This window comes from Ostrea edulis, chromosome 9, assembly GCF_947568905.1.
Source record: "Ostrea edulis chromosome 9, xbOstEdul1.1, whole genome shotgun sequence".
Taxonomy (NCBI): Eukaryota; Metazoa; Mollusca; class Bivalvia; order Ostreida; family Ostreidae; genus Ostrea; species Ostrea edulis.
Window position 1 is genome coordinate 75,162,601 of NC_079172.1, and position 20,362 is coordinate 75,182,962.

A 20,362-nucleotide genomic window follows, 5' to 3' on the forward strand; every position below is an offset into this window, starting at 1 on the left:
TCTATTGAACTTAGAATTTCGAGGCTGTCTTTCCTGTTCTTGTCAGCGCAACTCCTCTGAGACCGCTCAACAGAATTTTGTGAAACTTTGTAGTTAATAAGGACTCTGTAGATGTGCATATTCCCAGGAAATTCTGATTCAAAATTTTTATGGGAGTTGTGCCCCCTTTGAACTTAGAATTTCGAGCCCGTCTGTCTTGTTCTTGCAGTAATGCATAGCATTACCATTCATTATGTGAGGCATTGTCAAGCAATGTTGGAGCGTGGGGTATGTGAGACATTGTCAAGCAATGTTGGAGCGTGGGGTATGTGAGGCATTGTCAAGCAATGTTGGAACGTGGGGTATGTGAGGCATTGTCAAGCAATGTTGGAGCGTGGGGTATGTGAGGCATTGTAAAGCAATGTTGGAACGTGGGGTATGTGAGGCATTGTCAAGCAATGTTGGAGCGTGGGGTATGTGAGGCATTGTAAAGCAATGTTGGAGCGTGGGGTATGTGAGACATTGTAAAGCAATGTTGGAGCGTGGGGTATGTGAGGCATTGTCAAGCAATGTTGGAGCGTGGGGTATGTGAGGCATTGTCAAGCAATGTTGGAGCGTGGGGTATGTGAGGCATTGTCAAGCAATGTTGGAGCGTGGGGTATGTGAGGCATTGTCAAGCAATGTTGGAGCGTGGGGTATGTGAGGCATTGTCAAGCAATGTTGGAGCGTGGGGTATGTGAGCTTGCTCACTTATACTTTCTTTCATTTAACTCATGGATCCCAGGGTTTATAAATTTCTTATGGCAAGGCCTTTCATTTCATGCCATGTCCTTTGACCTTGAAATCTGGGTTTGACCTATTTTAAGAAAAAACATTAAGTATATTAGGAACTATTTTAGATGTGGCTTTAATATTTCTGTTCCCGCTACAAAGTGGTAGGGGCATATAGTTTTACCCTTTTCTGTCCTTCTGCATCACCAAATTTTCTGGACTTTTTCTAAACGCATGGAGATATTGAATTGATTTTTTGTATGCAGATGTATATTGATGAGTTACAGATCCGAGTTTGAATTTTGTTCTGGTTCGTTGTTTTTTGATGGGGTTGTGCCCCTTCAACTTAGAAAAATTACTGTTGCAACCAGTTTTCCTGACTTTTTTTCTTATCGCCTTGTATGGAGCGCCAAATTAACATAAACTCAAATAATTGAAGATATCTTCCATTATTTGAAGATATCATCAATTCATTTGATGCGCGCAACAATTTAATTAAAGATCTCTTCAAATAATTAAAGTCATTGATATCTTCAATTCTAAATTATTGTGCACATTAATTGAATTGATGATAGCATTAATTCTTCAGCTGAATTGATGCGCGCTTTAATTGAATTAATGATCTCTTCAAATGAGTTAATGATATCAACAATTGAATTGATGCACGCTACAATTCAATTAAAGAGAGCAATAATTGATATAATGCGCACATTAAATCAATTGATGAGAGCAATAATTGAATTGATGCTTGCATTAAATCAATTATTGCTCTCATTAATTCAATTGATGAGAGCAGTAATTGAATTAATGAGAGCAATAATTCATTTGATGAGAGCAATAATTGATTTAATGCGCGCATTAATTCAATTAAAGAGAGCAATAATTGAATTGATGGTATCTTCAAATAATTGAAGATATCTTCAATTATTTGAGTTTATGTTAATTTGGCGCTCCATAGCCTTGAGATATTAAATGAATGATATTTTGTATGCATATATATATATTGATGAGTTTTATTCCTGTTCGTTTATTTTGATTGAGTTGTGCCCCTTTAACTTAGAAAATGGCTGTTGACACATATTATAAAGGATTGTTGTTGAGTTCTTCATTGTACTAAATGTTTTGTAATATACAATCTGAATATCACATTCAATGATATACTTCGATGGATTTCTTACATTTGACTTTATTGCAGGCGGAGGCATTCGTATCGGCACATTTGTGTCGTGCCGGCACATCTAGTTTGTATGGCAAGACATTGACACACAACAGTGTTTGATCTTTTGACCTTGTAGTTTGACCTACTTTAAGAAAAACCTGACCCTTTTAATATCTCCTCTGCCCTATGTAATATCTCCTGAACTATTTAAGGAAGGGCTTTCATATTTTGTGTATAGATTCTTTATGGCAAGACTGTGTTATACTTTAGTGGTGATCTTGAACAACAGCAGGGCCAAGGTGGCTCAGTTGAGCGATGTGGTGAATGGGCTTGTCCTGCTCTTGAGAAGACACTCTTAATTTATTTTCTTATTCAAAACTTTGAACCTGCCTACCCCTTTTGTGGCTTGTCCTGGCCTAAAAGGGTCATGATTTCTACCCCCCCCCCCCCCCCCCCCCCCCCCAGTACGTTTTAATTTTCAAGTATGTTCTGGAGGGCATGATTACATAATCATTAGCATCAATACATATTCAAAACAGCCATATACTTAACATGTTCATTAATTATCATTAACAAAGTTCTTAACATGTTCAATAATTATCATTAACAAAGTTCTTAACATGTTCATTAATTATCATTAACAAAGTTGAATTTTTATTAAATGCTAAAAGAATGTGCTCTGGTCTGATATTAAATTGTTGCGATATACTTGAGAGAATACAATACACACAGCATATGATCTTAACTGCAAAGGAAAATCTGCTAATCAATTTCAAAATAGGCCAATCAACAAGTTGTGCGAGTCTCTGTTTCACAGACAGCAAATGTCAGAAAGATATTAAATCGCCTTTTGACAATGATTTTTGCTGTAATTGCCTCCAGTCACTGATAATTTCACTGCATCAAAAATCATCCCTGCTTACCGCATGCTCCTTTAAGGAAATAATACAAAAATTGGTTCCTTATTTTGATTTCTTTATTTTCTGTTACTCAGTTTTGTTGCAAAACAAAATATACAGATGAGATGTAGATATATATATATATATATATCAAGTATGGATACACCGTTTCAATTTTGATGGAGTTTATTGATTTTTAGACTTTAGCCACTTAAAGTTTTGCAGGGACACAAAGATTTGATATGGTAACCACCTGTAATGATTTTATATGAAAATTGCACTTCATAGGCATATCACCTTAAATTCTCAGTAATATCATATGTCCTCCTGAATCCGATTATTGCTGAATTGTTAGTTCTTAATTTTCTCCATAGAACTTAAGGCAAGGCAGATCTGGTAAAATATGTCATACATCAAAAAAAAAACCACCAAAAAAAAACACCTAAAAAAAACCACAGAAAAATTAAACAATAGAGACTCCAAGAAAGACAAAAAAATTATGTTACAATATTTCTTGTTGCATGTTTTTTGGGACTCATTCAGTTGTAAGCTATAAGGGCAAATAAAGTTAAATATAAAATCTATACTAATTAAGGTTAACAGTAATAAACACTAAAGAGAATACCAAAAGCTTTAACTGCATGTGGTCTGTAAGAATTCCATTTCTTCTGTGTACAACGTAGAACTACAGCATTTCATTGTGAGAGAGAAAATTGATAAAACGTGTAAAGTGAGGACCATTTCTAATCATTAGACCTGCGTTGTATGGGCAGGGGTGAGCTATGAGAACAAAAATTCTTTTCAGTTACGTCCCCTTAAACATGAAAGTTTTGTATACAAGATACTAGACAAGTGGTATGGGGACATGCTGATATTCTCTCTCAAAAAGGTTTTTGCACAATTCGAATGAGGGTGTTAGATAAATTTTTATAAATGTCCATATAACTGCCGTTTATAGTACATATCTTGCCTATACAATAACATGTATTCTCTTCTAGATTCCTCACTCTCAACAGGGTTCGTGGAGTGGAGAGGGAGAGAGAATGAAAGATAAATTCACTGAATTTCTTCTATTTTGCAATTGCTTATCGACATGACTTTTAAATTTGCTAAAACAAAAAAAACCCAAAAACTGTACTATACAAACCTTTCATACTGATAATAATTACGTGTAAATTGGTTTCAGCATTGTTTTTGCTCTGTAATTTATACTGCGTGTTTTTATTCTTGACATGTACTTTATTCTACATGCAAGTTTCATCGTACTGTGCACATAATAGACATCAGTTGCCATGGTAATTTAACAGACCTATGCGAGTTTTGCTTTATTGATAACAGCTTTCAGCCCTTCTAATCTCATCATCAACCAAACAATTTCTACAAACTAAACTCGTTCTAAAGCATCGGAATCTGTGTATTATGCTGGTATAATTAGTATCAACATTTTATATATATATATATAAAAAAATTAAACAAAAAACAAGAAATGCTACATGCATACATATAATATATATGACAATAGAAAATTCAACATACATTTAAACATGATAAACAGGTGACAATAGTAACAAAAATATTGAACCCTCACAATATAGTACATCTCTAAATGAACCATCAGGTGTAGCAGAAAAAACCCATCGCCGCACATATTTTGCCATATTCTTGAGGAAATTTGGATGACACATAAGTACCGGTAAATGTCGAGAAATGACGACTTCCACAGCATCTGACAGTTTTTCTGTGTTTCCTTTGGAATAAATGACAATGTACTTCATCTCGACTGTTATACAACAGGCAATGAGAATACTATCTATGTAAATGAGGTATATCACATTTCTCTTCATAAAGTACTTGAAAGTTCCAATATTCTGTTTATCAAAAGCTCTGGGTACTGATAATAAACATTGCACATGGTCACTTTTTCTCTCTCTGTGAATACAGTGGCATTTGGGGAACGAACATAGAGAGGGGACTGCCATTAAATGCATTGTGATCTCGTTGTAGCAGGCCATCGTAGGCAGCACTAGCTCGGAGCTGAGCCTGATACAGATGTTGTAGCTGTAGGGGGATCGGGAAGTACCCAGCCTGGGGGAGAGGCACTGAGGGACGCATCATTGGGTGTAAGAAGGCGGGATGGACCATTCCAGGTGGGAGCTCAGGTAGATTGACCTTCATGTTCTGACTCAAAGACTCGGAACCCTGAAATAAACACAGCGAGAACAATGATGTAAATTATCTTCACAGTAATCAAAATGTGTTGTCCCTTTAAACTGTAATACAATGGGATAAGTAAGGTATATAGCAGTTTTTTCAATTGTGGAATTTGATTTCGAAATCTTCTGTGAACTACCATATGAAAGGTGAAGATAACCGAACAGTGATCAACCTCATAACTCCTACAAGCAATGCAAAATAGATAGTTGGGCAAACACGGACCCCTGGACACACCAGAGGTGGGATCAGGTTCCTAGGAGGAGTAAGCATCCCCTGTCGACCGGTCACACCCGCCGTGAGCCCTATATCCATATACAAAGTCTCATATATATATATATATAGAGAGAGAGAGAGAGAGAGAGAGAGAGAGAGAGAGAGAGAGAGAGAGGGGGTTAAATAAACATAAACTCAAATAATTAAAGATATCTTTAATTATTTGAAGGTATCATCAATCCAATTATTATACACAATAATTGAATTGATGTCCACATCAAATCCAATATTGCTCTCATAAGAATATGATGTGCACATCAATTCAATCAATGAGAGAAAGAATTGATTAGATGCATGCATTAATTCAATCAATGAGAGAAAATATTGATTTGATGCATGCATTAATTCAATCAATGAGAGCAATAATTGATTTGATGCTTGCATTAATTCAATCAATGAGAGAAAGAATTGATTAGATGCATGCATTAATTCAATCAATGAGAGAAAATATTGATTTGATGCATGCATTAATTCAATCAATGAGAGCAATAATTTATTAGATGCATGCATTAATTCAATCAATGAGAGCAATAATTAATTAACTTCGTTTGTGGGGGGTGGGGGTGTTATAATAATTAATTTGATGCTTCGTTTGCGGGGGGTATAATAATTAATTTGATGCTTCGTTTGCGGGGGGTATAATAATTGATTTGATGCTTGCATTAATTCAATCAATGAGAGCAATAATTAATTAACTTCGTTTGCGGGGGGGGGGGTTATAATAATTTAATTTGATGCTTCAATGAGAGCAATAATTAATTTGATGCATGCATTAATTCAATCAATGAGAGCAATAATTAATTTGATGCATGCATTAATTCAATCAATGAGAGCAATAATTAATTAACTTCGTTTGCGGGGGGGGGGGGGGGGGGGGGGGGGGGGGGTATAATAATTTAATTTGATGCTTCAATGAGAGCAATAATTAATTTGATGCATGCATTAATTCAATCAATGAGAGCAATAATTAATTTGATGCATGCATTAATTCAATCAATGAGAGCAATAATTAATTTGATGCTTGCATTAATTCAATCAATGAGAGCAATAATTAATTTGATGCATGCATTAATTCAATCAATGAGAGCAATAATTAATTAACTTCGTTTGCGGGGGGGGGGGGGGGGTATAATAATTTAATTTGATGCTTCAATGAGAGCAATAATTAATTTGATGCATGCATTAATTCAATCAATGAGAGCAATAATTAATTTGATGCATGCATTAATTCAATCAATGAGAGCAATAATTAATTTGATGCTTGCATTAATTCAATCAATGAGAGCAATAATTAATTTGATGCATGCATTAATTCAATCAATGAGAGCAATAATTAATTAACTTCGTTTGCGGGGGGGGGGGGGGGGGGGGGGGGGGGGGGGGTATAATAATTTAATTTGATGCTTCAATGAGAGCAATAATTAATTTTATGCATGCATTAATTCAATCAATGAGAGCAATAATTAATTTAATGCATGCATTAATTCAATCAATGAGAGCAATAATTAATTTGATGCATGCATTAATTCAATCAATGAGAGCAATAATTAATTTTATGCATGCATTAATTCAATCAATGAGAGCAATAATTAATTTGATGCATGCATTAATTCAATCAATGAGAGCAATAATTAATTTGATGCATGCATTAATTCAATCAATGAGAGCAATAATTAATTAACTTCGTTTGCGGGGGGGGGGGTATAATAATTTAATTTGATGCTTGCATCAATTAAATCAATTTATGGGTGCTTTAATGTGGTGGAATTATTGCTAACAAAATTTGATTTGGAGCTCAATACAAATGCTTTGATGATCTCGTTATTATGACCCCCCCTAAGCCAAACGGGGTCATGATGTAACAAAAGTTGAATCCACACAACATTGAATCTGCATGTACTTAATAATGTGAGTAATCGTCACAAACCACGGGTTATTGTTTTATTCTGGTTTGCAACAATGCTGGCCCTGCTGCTCTTGAGAATTTTGAAAAAAGATTTATTCTGATGTAAAAGTTATTGGGGCACTACCCAACCCTTCTCCCCTTCCCATTTCAAGCGCAGGATTTGAATTAACTTGAATCTGAACTACCTGAGGATGCAATACTAAGAAGATTTTGAAAGATATTTTTTTCCATATATATCCCATGTAAAACGGACCCACCTTATCCCTGGGGACCATAAATTTACCAATTTTGAATCTACATTCTTTAAGGAAGCATTCACATGAATTTAAAATTTTCATGTCTAGTGGTTCTTGAGAAGAAAATTTTAAAAAGATGCCACCATATTTTCACTATTTCTAAATTAGTTCCCCTTTGAAAGGGGTATGACCTTTCATTTGAACAATTTTGAATCCCCTTTACCCTATGATGCTTTATGGCAAGTTTGGTTGAAATTGGCCCCGTGGTTCTAGAGAAGTAAAAAATGTGTCAAATTTACAGACAGATGGATGGACAATGGATACATGTAACAGGTGAGCTTATGGCTAAATTGAGCTAAAAGCCTTGAAATTGAAACGTGATCTACATATATGTTAAAGTTCCTATCTACAGTTTGTACTCAAACAAAATCACCCCAAAATAAAAGCCTTGAAGATAAAAGCTGACCTATGTCTGTTACGGTTCACAAGATAAAACCTGACCTATGTCTGTTACGGTTCACAAGATAAAACCTGACCTATGTCTGTTACGGTTCACAAGATAAAACCTGACCTATGTCTGTTACGGTTCAGAAGATAAAACCTTACCTATGTCCGTCACGGTTCAGAAGATAAAACCTTACCTATGTCTGTCACGGTTCAGAAGATAAAACCTGACCTATGTCCGTCACGGTTCAGAAGATAAAACCTTACCTATGTCTGTCACGGTTCAGAAGATAAAACCTGACGTTCTGTCATGGTTCAATACTCACCCTGATAGCACTCTTGGATAGTCGAGGTTCCTGAGACTTATCTTCCTGTTTAATGGATTTTGGTCTGTCCTGAGATTGTGAAGAGGATGATGGTACTTTTCCAAGTTCCACCATATTGCTACTCGGAAAAGTGGCTGGACTGAACACAGAAGATGGATGTTTACTGAACACACTAGGGGGAATATCACTCGGATGTTCCAATCCTGCTGGACTAGTCTGGACCGGGGGCCGACTCTGGGCAGGCGACCTCTCCCGCTTGGCTGGATTTTCAGAAATCTCCCATGATTGACTGGGAGTAAAGCTCCCTTCACCAGTTTCTGTAGTCGCTCTCTTTTTCAGAGTTTTCATACTTAAATCAGTAGGCTCATCAGAGCACTCTCTTTTGCTGTCAGTAGAGGTGTCCAACTTTTGACGTTTGGGACTTTCAAAATCAAACAACAATGACTTATTGGCAGCAAAATTTGCTCCTGAAGCATTAGGACCGTGGAGTGGATTTGATGAGTAAGACCTCTTGAGTCCATTGGAGTGGGCTGGGGGCACCATTAGAGTTTGGGGGGAAGACCTCGCTGTTGAAGCCGGGGACATGCTTCTTGATTGCCGACCCTGAGTATGTGATGATGATGTAACAGGATCCAGGGACTGAGAGGAGGGAAAGCTTGACTGTTTGGATAGGACATGAGCTGGGCGGCTCTCCGTCGTTTTCTGTGAATTTCTGAGAATGTTTGGACGATATGAATGCTGCTTGTCAGCTGAGGTTGGACTCTGTGACGGATGATGATAAAATCTTGGCATCCCCATGGGTAGCTGATTCATAAGGGGTAGTCCCATTGGGTGAAGTCCACCCAGGGGAATAAAAGTCTGTGGGTAAAACATAGCTGCCTGTGGTACCGGGATGTTAGGAGTTCCTCTCTCTGAGGACCTGGAGTGACTCATACTAGAACTAGATGATCCTTGTAAAGAGTTCTGCTGGAAGAGTTTTGATTGGCTGAACACACTTGACACACTGGAGTGGGAATCACTGTCTAAGACACTCTCCACCTCCTCCTTGATTTTAACTGACCCCTCGACCCTCTCCTCCACAGGTTCCTCCATCTCCTCCTTAATGACAGACTCACTTTTGATGTTTTTGAATGTTAGAATTTGTGTCTTTTCTTTTTCAGAGCTGTCCAGGAGATTCTTCACTGTTCTTGGCCTACCTGGTTTTCTTCCCTGGAAAAAAGGTCAAAGATGAGTCAATCATAAAAAGACCAAAGTTCAGTTAATTTTAGAAAGCGACTTTCAGAAAGTTATTTGTCAATAGGGGATTGAAAGTTTCATGAACCTTGTAAATATAATGATATTGAATACATACAGTATTCTTCAGAGGTGTAACATGTATTGTTAAGTTACACTGGGAAATTTTAAACACTATTTTGTATAGTCTCTACAAGTTATAATTTCTGTAATAACTCTGAAGAAGGGTTTTACAGTTGCATGAATTTACAGTTTAAGGAGAAAAATTCTTGAACACGTGAAGAAAACAAGAACCAGATACCTTACTATAAAATCACTAACTTTCATGGGATCAGTTTTGTTGAGATTTAAAAGAAAAAAAAATACATAGAAGAAATATGCTTGGGAATCTTGAATTTGTGGTTAAGCATTTCTCTGTGCTGGTTCAATTTCCCCTGTCCCCGGCGGATTCCCATTTGTGGATGTGTCTATATACCAACAACATGATGAGGTTCACACCACCAGGAAAATGAGTGATTTTACAGTAATTTGCTGAGGATTCTGATCAGCTTCATCACAGGGAGGACTGTGACCTACTTTGAAGACTTTTTGCCTCTCCTTAAGCTTTCGGATTTGTTCCCACTGCTCGGCCCTTTGTCTGAGCGTCAGAGTGGTTTTAAATCTCTGTTAGTATAAAGAAACCAGCACTTACCAGCATGCAAACAGAAAAGCATGGAACTAAACATCAAAATCTGCATTTGAACAAAGTAAATATGGTCAGACCAAATTTTGACTTTTGACTGTGGATAGGAAGCACTAGATCTCATAAAGGAATTTTAATTTTAATCTTAGTGATCCAAGACCATGCCCGAAGAATAGAATATGACTAACTGGCAATATTTCTAAAATATAATTTCTTGGAGAAAGTTCGTGAAAAATAATACATTTAAAGTTACTCTACAGCAAGGCCAATTCAACTTAATTGATAGATTATCATCCCCGCCGACTCCGGTATTTACACTTCTTGTTTACATTTCTGGTATAGCAACGTGAAAAGCCACGTGAAGAAAATAGACCTATTTGATTTTCTTAATTTTTTGCGTCCTTACAGGTGTAATTCTTGAAGAAGTTTGGTATATTTCTGTTTGAAATTAAAGCTTAACCGGGAATTCATCTGTGAAAATAGCATAGATTAATATCCATCTGGCATTAAATGATGCGCATCTTTGGAAAAAAAATCGTTTCTCTTTAATATTTTTCTCAGAAAATAAAAATTAAAAAATAAAATCCTCCCACCCACCTCATACTTTTTACTAACCCTGGATGATATTGTTTTTGGTGGAAGAGAGAACCCAGATACAATGTACCTGGGAAGAGACCACCGACCTTCCGAAAGTAAACTGGGAAACTTTCTCACTTACTGGCGTGAGTGGGATTGGAACCCGCGCCGACAGAGGTGAGAGGCCGTGTGATTTTGAGTGCAATGCTCTAACCACTCGGCCACGGAGGCCCTGGATGATAATCTTCTAGTTAAGTTGAATTGGCCTAACTAGATGCAGTATGTGTATTCTTAGGAAAATGAAGAAGGGTATTTACGTATTTCCCAAAATTAAATTAAGTATTTCAAGAATTCCTGCGTAAAGTCATGCTGAATAGAAACATTTTTGAAAAGTTGCATTTTTTCTCCAAGCATTTGTAGAAAGTACTTTTGCAAGCATTTGTGGAATATGCTAGATAAGTTTACTTAAAACAAAAGTCATAATGAGTGGGAAAGGGAGAGAACTATGCAAAAGACAGGTTACAAAGGCAACAAAACTGAAATTGAGTCATACAATGAATACATAATGCACAAAAGAGAAGTAAAAAAAAAAAAATACATAAATCTATGTTCACTAATTCTTTAATTTGGCTCTAATTCTGACCATAATTTAAACCTACTGCTATTAACATGTTTGTATAAACTCTCCATTTTATTTGTACTGGCAAAAAATTGGAATATTATGCTCAGTAACCATATTTGAACTCTACAGTTCAAGGGCATTCCAGGGGTATGTCACATGGCAACAAAAACTTATGTGGAGACTATTTTCAAAATACATTCTAATCACAAACTGCATGACCACTTTCCTAACAAAGTTACGGTCTTGAAAATCTCTGTACCAGATTCTTTGAACTTCACTATGTGACCTTGGTTCAGGATCATGACCTTCTGTGTTCACCTTGATCAGGGTTCATGACACACTTTTAGCAACCTTCATGCCAAATATGTGCCTCTATTCACTTCAGTTGTTAAGTTTTGACCTAGATAAATGTTTCTAACTAGTTTTGTCATAAGCAACCTGTTAGCCAAGAATGAAAATCTCAAGTCTTTCCATTGCTGGATTGTGGACTTTTGGTAAACTTCTGTTTACCTATGACATTCATCTCATGTAGCTAATTGTCATTCAAGGTCAAAACACATCACTGGGTCACAAGAAACTTTTGTTCTAATTATGAGCTTTTGTTGTCTCTCCATCGCAAAGTCACGACCATGACAATCAAAGTAAATTGGAAAGGCAAAAAGATAAAATGATGAAGAGACAGAGTGATTGTGGAGGCTATAACAAGGGCTATCATAATTATCTGAAAGTCAGTAAACAATGATGCCAATGTTGTTATTTAGACTGCTCCTTCTGCGGATTTTCATTTAATTCTGCTCTGAATATCATACATGTATATATACTTACATGTATGCACCATATAACATGGCCATTAAATTCTATGATGAAATCCCCAATGTATAATTATTTTAAATTTCTATGAAGGCACACTTTGTATTGTTGTTTGGTCTTCATAATCCCACAAACAACAAAAAAATAAAATAAACCATTACTTTTTGTCAATTACGGACATTTTTTAATGTTTTATTGGAATTGAAAAGGAAATTGAAATTAATATGAGGTTTATAACAGAAATTGAACCAAATTAAAAAAAAATCATCTGAATTGTGGCAGCCCTAGCAATATCTAGGTATGCAGTTTGTCTTTCAGAATATTACATCCTCTTAATGCCATTTTTAAGTGTTTCCCCCTGGGAAAACTAAACGACACATACACTGAGACAAGAGATCTAGGTAACTGACACCAGTTCAGACAATGAGGAAGAGGACATACCCGTCTGGGTTTGATCAGGATGTCGTCCGGAGGTGCTACACTTGCGAACTCCTCTTCTTTAACGACTGGCTCGTCTTTTGGCTGCTTGGACTGCTTCTTCTCGATGTTGCGGCCTTTATCGTATCGCTCGTACGGCAGTAGTAACCTGTTGAAGATTAAGTATCATTCAGTGAAGATTCTATCAAAATCCATAAAAGCAAGTCAATTATCATATTGCCTGTGTTCTTATTGTTACAAAATCCAACCTTAATATAGGTTTAAACATTCTGGACATTTTACTCACAAACTGCACTTTATGTTAAGTTTGTGAGTAAAATGTCTGGGGTTTTACACATCAATAAATTCTTCAAAAAGAATGTTTGATTCCAATTTATTCACTGAATTAATAATTTCAAAAATTTGAATAGCTTCCCCACTGAGTATCCATACATTAAATTATTTGTTTTCAGGTGCATATGAATAGGTTGCGTTTTCGGATTTATAGATGTGAAAATTCTCGTTCAGCTTTATTTTTTTTCCGATAAAAATAATAAATAAGATTGAATAGAGATAATCTGTCTACACTGAAAAATAGATACAGATCCATCATTAAAAAAAAAATAATTCCACAACAGGAGAACTACCTGAAAGAGAGACAACTCTTCTACATTGAAATCAAATGCTCACAAACTGACAAAAATGCTATTTTTTTCTCAAACCATGAAAATTTTACTCCATAAAGAAAAAAGTGATCTACAGAACAAATGATATTTAACAGTTATAAAAAGTGATCTACAGTACAAGTGATATAATTTAACAGTTATATAAAGTGATCTACTGCACAAATGATATTTAACAGTTATAAAAAGTGATCTACAGTACAAGTGATATTTAACAGTTATATAAAGTGATCTACAGTACACATGATATTTTACAGTTATAAAAATTGATCTACAGTACAAGTGATATTTAACAGTTATAAAAAGTGATCTGCAGTACAAATGATATAATTTAACAGTTATATAAAGTGATCTGCAGTACAAATGATATAATTTAACAGTTATATAAAGTGATCTACGGTACAAATGATATTTAACAGTTATATAAAGTGATCTACAGTACAAATGATATTTAACAGTTATAAAAAGTGATCTACAGTACAAGTGATATAATTTAACAGTTATAATGCAGACTGACGTTTCTCCCCAGATCAGTTGGTTTGTACATAATAGAATAGATCAACTGAAAACCAAGAACAAGTATTCTTTAATTCCATCATTCAAATTATTAGATGCATTAGAATTCAATTAGGAGAGGGTGTTGTAAGTTTTAAGAACTTGTGCTCAATCCTTTTGTTATAACATCTAGATAATAAAATATGTTCAAATCAAGATCAAATCAGAATTCAATTCACTGAACATTGCAAGTTTTCAAATCGGTATTAAAGAATTACTCTTAGGATGAGGCAGTTTGGAATGAAACTCCTTCTGAGTAGGGAGGATTCTCCCATCAATTAATCAATGGAGTTCAAAGCATGACGCTGACACCACAGAACCACAGATGAATAAGCTGCACATAATCCACAGGCACTGATGATAACAATCTGATGTTTATTAATAGGAACTGAAGACTGCCCAAGAAATGAGCAACAAAAAAATCCCAAGTTCCTTACTTTATATTTACACAATAGAGCATTTCCTGCCCCTTTCCTCTCTCATTTTAAATCCTATAATATGATTCATTTTTAATAGGATATGTGATGTTGTTTTTTCATATTGAGGAAAGAGAAAAAGCTCATTCAGTGAGCGAGACTCAAGAGCCTGATTACATATCGGACATAGATTGCGCAATACCAAAATATTATATTTAGAAATTATGTTTTCAAGTGATACTGAAAAGTGAGTTCTATAGATATTATGCTGAATATATTCAATGGGACTAAATTCAGCAATAGGGCACTGGATTTGTAAAGGAAGCACACATACTGGTTGTAAATTGTACATCTCTCCTACATTATTATATTTCACAATAATTTTCTGCATTATGCAAATTGCACTTAAGCAAAAGCTGTATTTCCATGTGCTTTCATTTCATTTTTGATAACAACTTGTGTATAACATGCTCACTGTGAAAATAATTACACATGATATTACCCTATGCTTTCATTATTCATATATATATCCCCCACATTATAAACAGCAAACACATGTATTTCTCAAATAAATGTCCTAACATAGAGATATTGCTAATCCTTATAAATGTATTCACATTACATGAACGTATATAATGTGACATTTGAAAGGGTCCTTAAAGGTCAACTGAAACGATTTTCAAAGTTCGTTTTTCAAATAAATTCCGTAAGAAAATACCATTCCTTAAATGTTTTCACATAAGAATAATTTTTGTTTCGATCATCCAGGTAGATACGACATGGGTTACTGGAATCTGTGCAATACCCCCAAAAAAGTGCTATACCCAGAAAAAAGTACACTATACCCAATACTGCGATAATATACACAGGATATCCTCTTAGATGGGTTGAGAAATGGTTATCTGGAAAAAATGGTACACTGAATTGGTACCGTTACCGTTATACAGCCAATTCATAGAAAAATCCAATACATCCGGCGCCATTTGCCGGCGCCATTGCTTGTGACGTATTATAAGGTATACCACGCCCGATCAAATTAAAGACGATGATGTAGTTTAAATGATGGTGGGTTTTTCTAAGTTTATAAATTCATATATATGTATATTTTTTTTATTTTTTAATATGAGTTGATGCCCCATCACCTGTCATTTTGTCACCAAAATGAATTCAATGGATTTTTAATTTTTTTTAAATTAAATATCATGAATTTAATACCAGTATTTAATTATTTCAAACACTTTTTAATCTCAAAGGCAGGCATGAGTATGTAATTTAAGTGATTAAATAATTTTCTTGCAAGACAAATACACACAAATACACACTAATATAAATAAAGAAGTTAGCCATAAGGAAAACATGAATTTGAAATTTATTTAAACATACATAGTTTCCATATGTTCCCAGCTCTAGCCACGTGGAGGCCTCCTTTCTGTAGAGCCATAATTTCTTTTTTTTTTGAAATGAAAAATTTAAAGCCAAAGGACCAAAATCATGAAGAACACAAAATACAAAAATTTAAAACACATAAAACATCTGTAAATTTACATTTATAATTTATTTTTTGCTTATGTTAAATAAAAAATATTGAAACCAAAGGAAACCAAACTATCAAAAATATAAGAGACAAAAATTTAAAACATCTTTAGTTTTACATTTACAAACAAGAATTTCATTGGCATGTCATTTTCTGCTCATGTTAGATAAAAATATCGAAACCAAAGGACCAAAACTATAAATACGAGAGACAAAAATTAAAAATACACGAAACATCTTTAGTTTGTTTTTTAAATGAAGCAATGAAATATTTTAGGACCTTGACCATAAAAAGAACAGATCAATAGATGAAAAGAGATAGGAATATAAACACTTAATACCATAAAAAATATTTCAGTATTACATAATTATAATTTTTTTTCAAAATAAAACAATCCGTTTCATATAAAAATCATTAAGATTATATATTTCATTACAATATCCTTGTTTGGGAAAAAGAGGATGCCAACAAAAACCATTACAACAAAACAAAAAAATAAATATTTAGAGAATTTTAAAAGACCATGTCCATATGAGATTCATAATTGAAAAAAAAACAACATTTGTAACATTATATTAGCATAAAAAAAGTTATGCAGCTAAAGGGCAGAACATATGAACATTAAAATTAACAAAATGCAAATGGAATGGGTGAGTAATAAGCCTGAAAGTAACCCTACTCAAAGTTCTAACCTACACAAGATCAAGCTGTATTCACTGGACACACCCGTCTGGCGGGGTAGGAATAAGCCTGAAAGTAACCCTGCTCTAAGTTCTCAAAATTTACTACATTATAATTTAAAAAAATGAATATGTAGGTTAGAACTTAGAGTAGGGTTACTTTCAGGCTTATTCCTCCCCCGACAGACGGGTGTGTCCAGTGAATACAGCTTGATCTTGTGTAGGTTAGAACTTAGAGTAGGGTTACTTTCAGGCTTATTCCTCCCCCGACAGACGGGTGTGTCCAGTGAATACAGCTTGATCTTGTGTAGGTTAGGAAGAAATTCAGTTGTTTCATTAAATGTTTGTAATTCTATAATAATGTTATTGTACAAATATAGTATTTACATTTTTTTATCTAGTGCATTTTTATGGCTTTGGTCCTTTGACTTTAATACTTTCTTTTTTACAAACAGAAAAATTGTATTATGTTAATGAAATACCTTAGATTTTTTTTTGTGTAATTTACATTGTTGTCCACTACATTCTTTATGGTTTTGGTTATTACGCTTCACTAATTTTATTTCACACAGTAGAAAAACAAATTATCAACAACTGAAATTGATTAATGTTAGTATCACAAAATTTATTTATTTTTGATATATTTTTTTTGTATGTTCTACTCTTCATGGTTTTGGTCCTTTGGCTATAAATTTTTCATTTCAAAAACAGAAATTATGTCTCTACAGAAAGGAGGCCTTCACGTGGCTAGAGCTGGAAACATATGGAAACTATGAATGATTCAAAAATTCATATTTTTCTTATGGCTAACGTCCTGACTTGTATAAATATGATAGTGGTTACAAAGTGGTAAATTGTTTGCTTATTAAAAAACCATTTTATTATAGAGCAATGCATTGAAATCACTGACTTATTTATGTATCATTATTTCTTTTTTCCCCCTCATTAATATACATTTGACTATATTCCATATAGCACAAAGAAATTTATATTTCTCATCAAATCATACATATTTCATGTATACAAATAGCAAAATACCAAATGCCTGAGGTGTCATTGGAGGTTTATATAGGGTTTCAATAAACAGGGTCTTCTGTCAGTAGTTGTGTATACACAAAGGGGTGTTAAACAGGCTACAGTAACAGGATATGGGGGTCATGTGTTGGTAGCTGTGTATACACAATAGGGTGTCTTCAAAGAGTCAAGTTGTATCATTTACTTTCAATAATTAATGGCCTTTATTGGGATCAAAAATATGATAAATGAAATCAATCACTTCTCAGCATTAAATTTAACTATATAATTCATTGAAAACAACTGTGATATCACAAAGCTGGCTTGTTTCTTGTTGTCTGGTGTCTGAACAACAGGTTTAGTGAGCATTTTTGTGACTTTTAGTCCAGTGAGGTTTTGTCCCGTGACTTTTTATCCCATCTAATCAAAAGTCATCATTGTGACTTTTTATCCTATCTGTCCTATCTAATCAATAAATTGTGACTTTGATTACATTGTCACAATTGTGACTTTGTCAATAAATCTGTAAGTGTAAGTATTACAGTAGCTTAGAGTTACACTTAGTAACTGTAAGTGTAAGTCACAATAAATTGTGACTTTGATTACATTGTCACAATTGTGACTTTGTCAATATATTGTGACTTTTTATCCTATCTGTCCTATCTAATCAAAAGTCATCATTGTGACTTTTTGTCCTGTGACTTTTTGTTCTACGGATTTTGTGACTTTCTGTCCGTAATCTAAATAACATTATACAGATTTTTAGCGGAATTTTATACTTTGATGCATATATTTTTTCTTTGAGCAGTCACTTACAATTCGCATCTTACAGTTCAACCATCTCATGCTTAAAGAAAAAAAGGTTTTAATGACTGATCCATACACAAATAAAGGGATCAGCATTATGGCCTTCATGAAATGGCATGAAATTCTCATCGTTGGATAAAGCAAAATTATATATATATATATATATATATATATATATATATATATATATAATACATAGTGTTTAGCTAAAACTCAGAATTCTTTTTATGCTGATATATATATATACTTTGTGTACTGTTTATTCTATTTCTTTTAATATTTTATACCGGACACTGTGATTTTTTTTAAAAACACAATTTGGATATATATATATATATATATATATATATATATATATATATATATATATTTATATAGATAGATAGATAGATAGATAAATTCTCAGTTAATGTACACAAATCTTTATTCTGAAAAAACAATTAAAGAATTCCAAAACTGTCCTTCTATACTTATTCATATTGCTAAATGTTTGCAGAAAAGACAAGACAAATATAATTATATGCATGTAATTATAATGCGTTTCATTTTTTACACAATGTCAAACATAAGCTCCCTCAATACCAAGTAAATTAACACAATGTACGCTTCGCTGAGACCATGTATTCATTTTTGAAAGGTGATATTGCATTAGTGTCTCTATCAATACGTGTAATGTCTGATACGAAATTATGCTGCCAGAATATTGAAAACATCAATGGAAACCGTGTTAAGATATTGTTGTCAAACATTATAAACTCAGACATAAAGGAAATCATACACATTCTGCACTCATGGGGTTCCAAAACGGATAACGCACACATAACGTACATTTCACGTTTGCAAAACTCATTTTCCATACTTAATTTTGGTATATATGTGTGTGTGTGTATGTGTCGACTTTCCGCACTGTTGAGTGACATTTTCTGCAAATATGAATAGAGATGAAATTGTCTATATGGGGCTATCATAATCATCAAGTATAACTAGTATTGCCTTAACAATAAATATCCGTTGACCAGGGGGTATCATCGTTTTTCAAAGGAAGAAGGTCGGAATCACAAATTGAAAGTTTATTGGCTTCTCAAAACATCTTGACAAGCAGAAAAAATGGTGGATAATTTTTTATATAAATGCTCTATCGTCTTTATTCACAATTCTCAAGCTATATGTCGTATTTGTAAAGGATTTGATAGGACCACATTGAAACATCATATCTAATAGGAAAACCATCATTTACAACTGATATTTCATATTTATATCATACTACATGTATCACAAATACGTGGACTAATAAGCATTACTTTGGGAGTGTAAAGCGTATTTACATTCGCTAATGAGTAATTATACGCATGATTTTCAACTTAAATGCGTATTTGGTAAAATTTAATGAGTATTTACGCTGATACGCACCTTATCTGAGCTCTGCGATTTACCAATTTGAAAAACACACAATAGAACTTATCATTTTTTAACTCATTCATGCTATCGAACTTCATCAAAAAATCTGTTGTTATGCGTACCTTTTATATACCACTGATAATGAAATATAAAATACCTGCTCTGGCTTGTAACGTACGTTTCATTTCTGTACATAACGGTATTCCTTACTACAGTAGTTGGCCATAAGTAAGTTCACAAAGAGAATTTTCTCTATATATTTAATGCAAATCTATCTTTTTTTCAAAATCTTCTCTTACACCCCCCCCCCCCCAAATTACACATACTTATATAAATAGTATATACTCTCAAATTAAGATTCGTGTTAAAATCGTCATATCTTTACAATATATTATCATATACTTATTCTTAAATTATTATATGCTACTTTGAATACTTCTGAGATCAGTGCTTTTTATTTCATCAAAATTGATGAAGAAATGCGGTCAGAAAAATTGTTTAAAAGTATATGGTTTTGTATTAAATATATAGTGAACATTTTCTTTGGGAACTTACTTATGACCTAGTACTGTATACTATGTTTACATATCAACGGATAAATATATGTTAATTTCCAGTTATGGCAACCATTCAGGGCCGTAAATTACATGGAGGCGGAGGAGGCAGCTGTCTCCTCCAACTTTTGAGCCAAAAAAAATTAAAATTTAAAGTTCATTAGAATTTATGTT

At 33.9% G+C, this 20,362-nt stretch overlaps 1 protein-coding gene across 4 annotated transcripts in view; it reads right to left on the reverse strand.

Annotated features, from left to right (window-relative positions):
* Positions 1-2,867: 2,867 nt before the first annotated feature.
* Positions 2,868-20,362, reverse strand: part of LOC125657545 (AT-rich interactive domain-containing protein 5B-like) — a 43,861-nt gene continuing 26,366 nt past the window's right edge. For 2 of the 4 annotated variants that reach the window (XM_056150641.1, XM_056150640.1), the window contains one exon: positions 2,868-5,007. In XM_056150641.1, coding sequence (XP_056006616.1) covers positions 4,723-5,007 — 285 coding nt within the window. In that variant the 3' untranslated portion in view covers positions 2,868-4,722. Of the gene's footprint in view, positions 5,008-8,207; positions 9,417-10,016; positions 10,104-12,571; positions 12,717-20,362 lie in introns of all 4 variants that reach the window. The other 2 variants (XM_048888182.2, XM_048888183.2) reach the window with 2 other exon arrangements.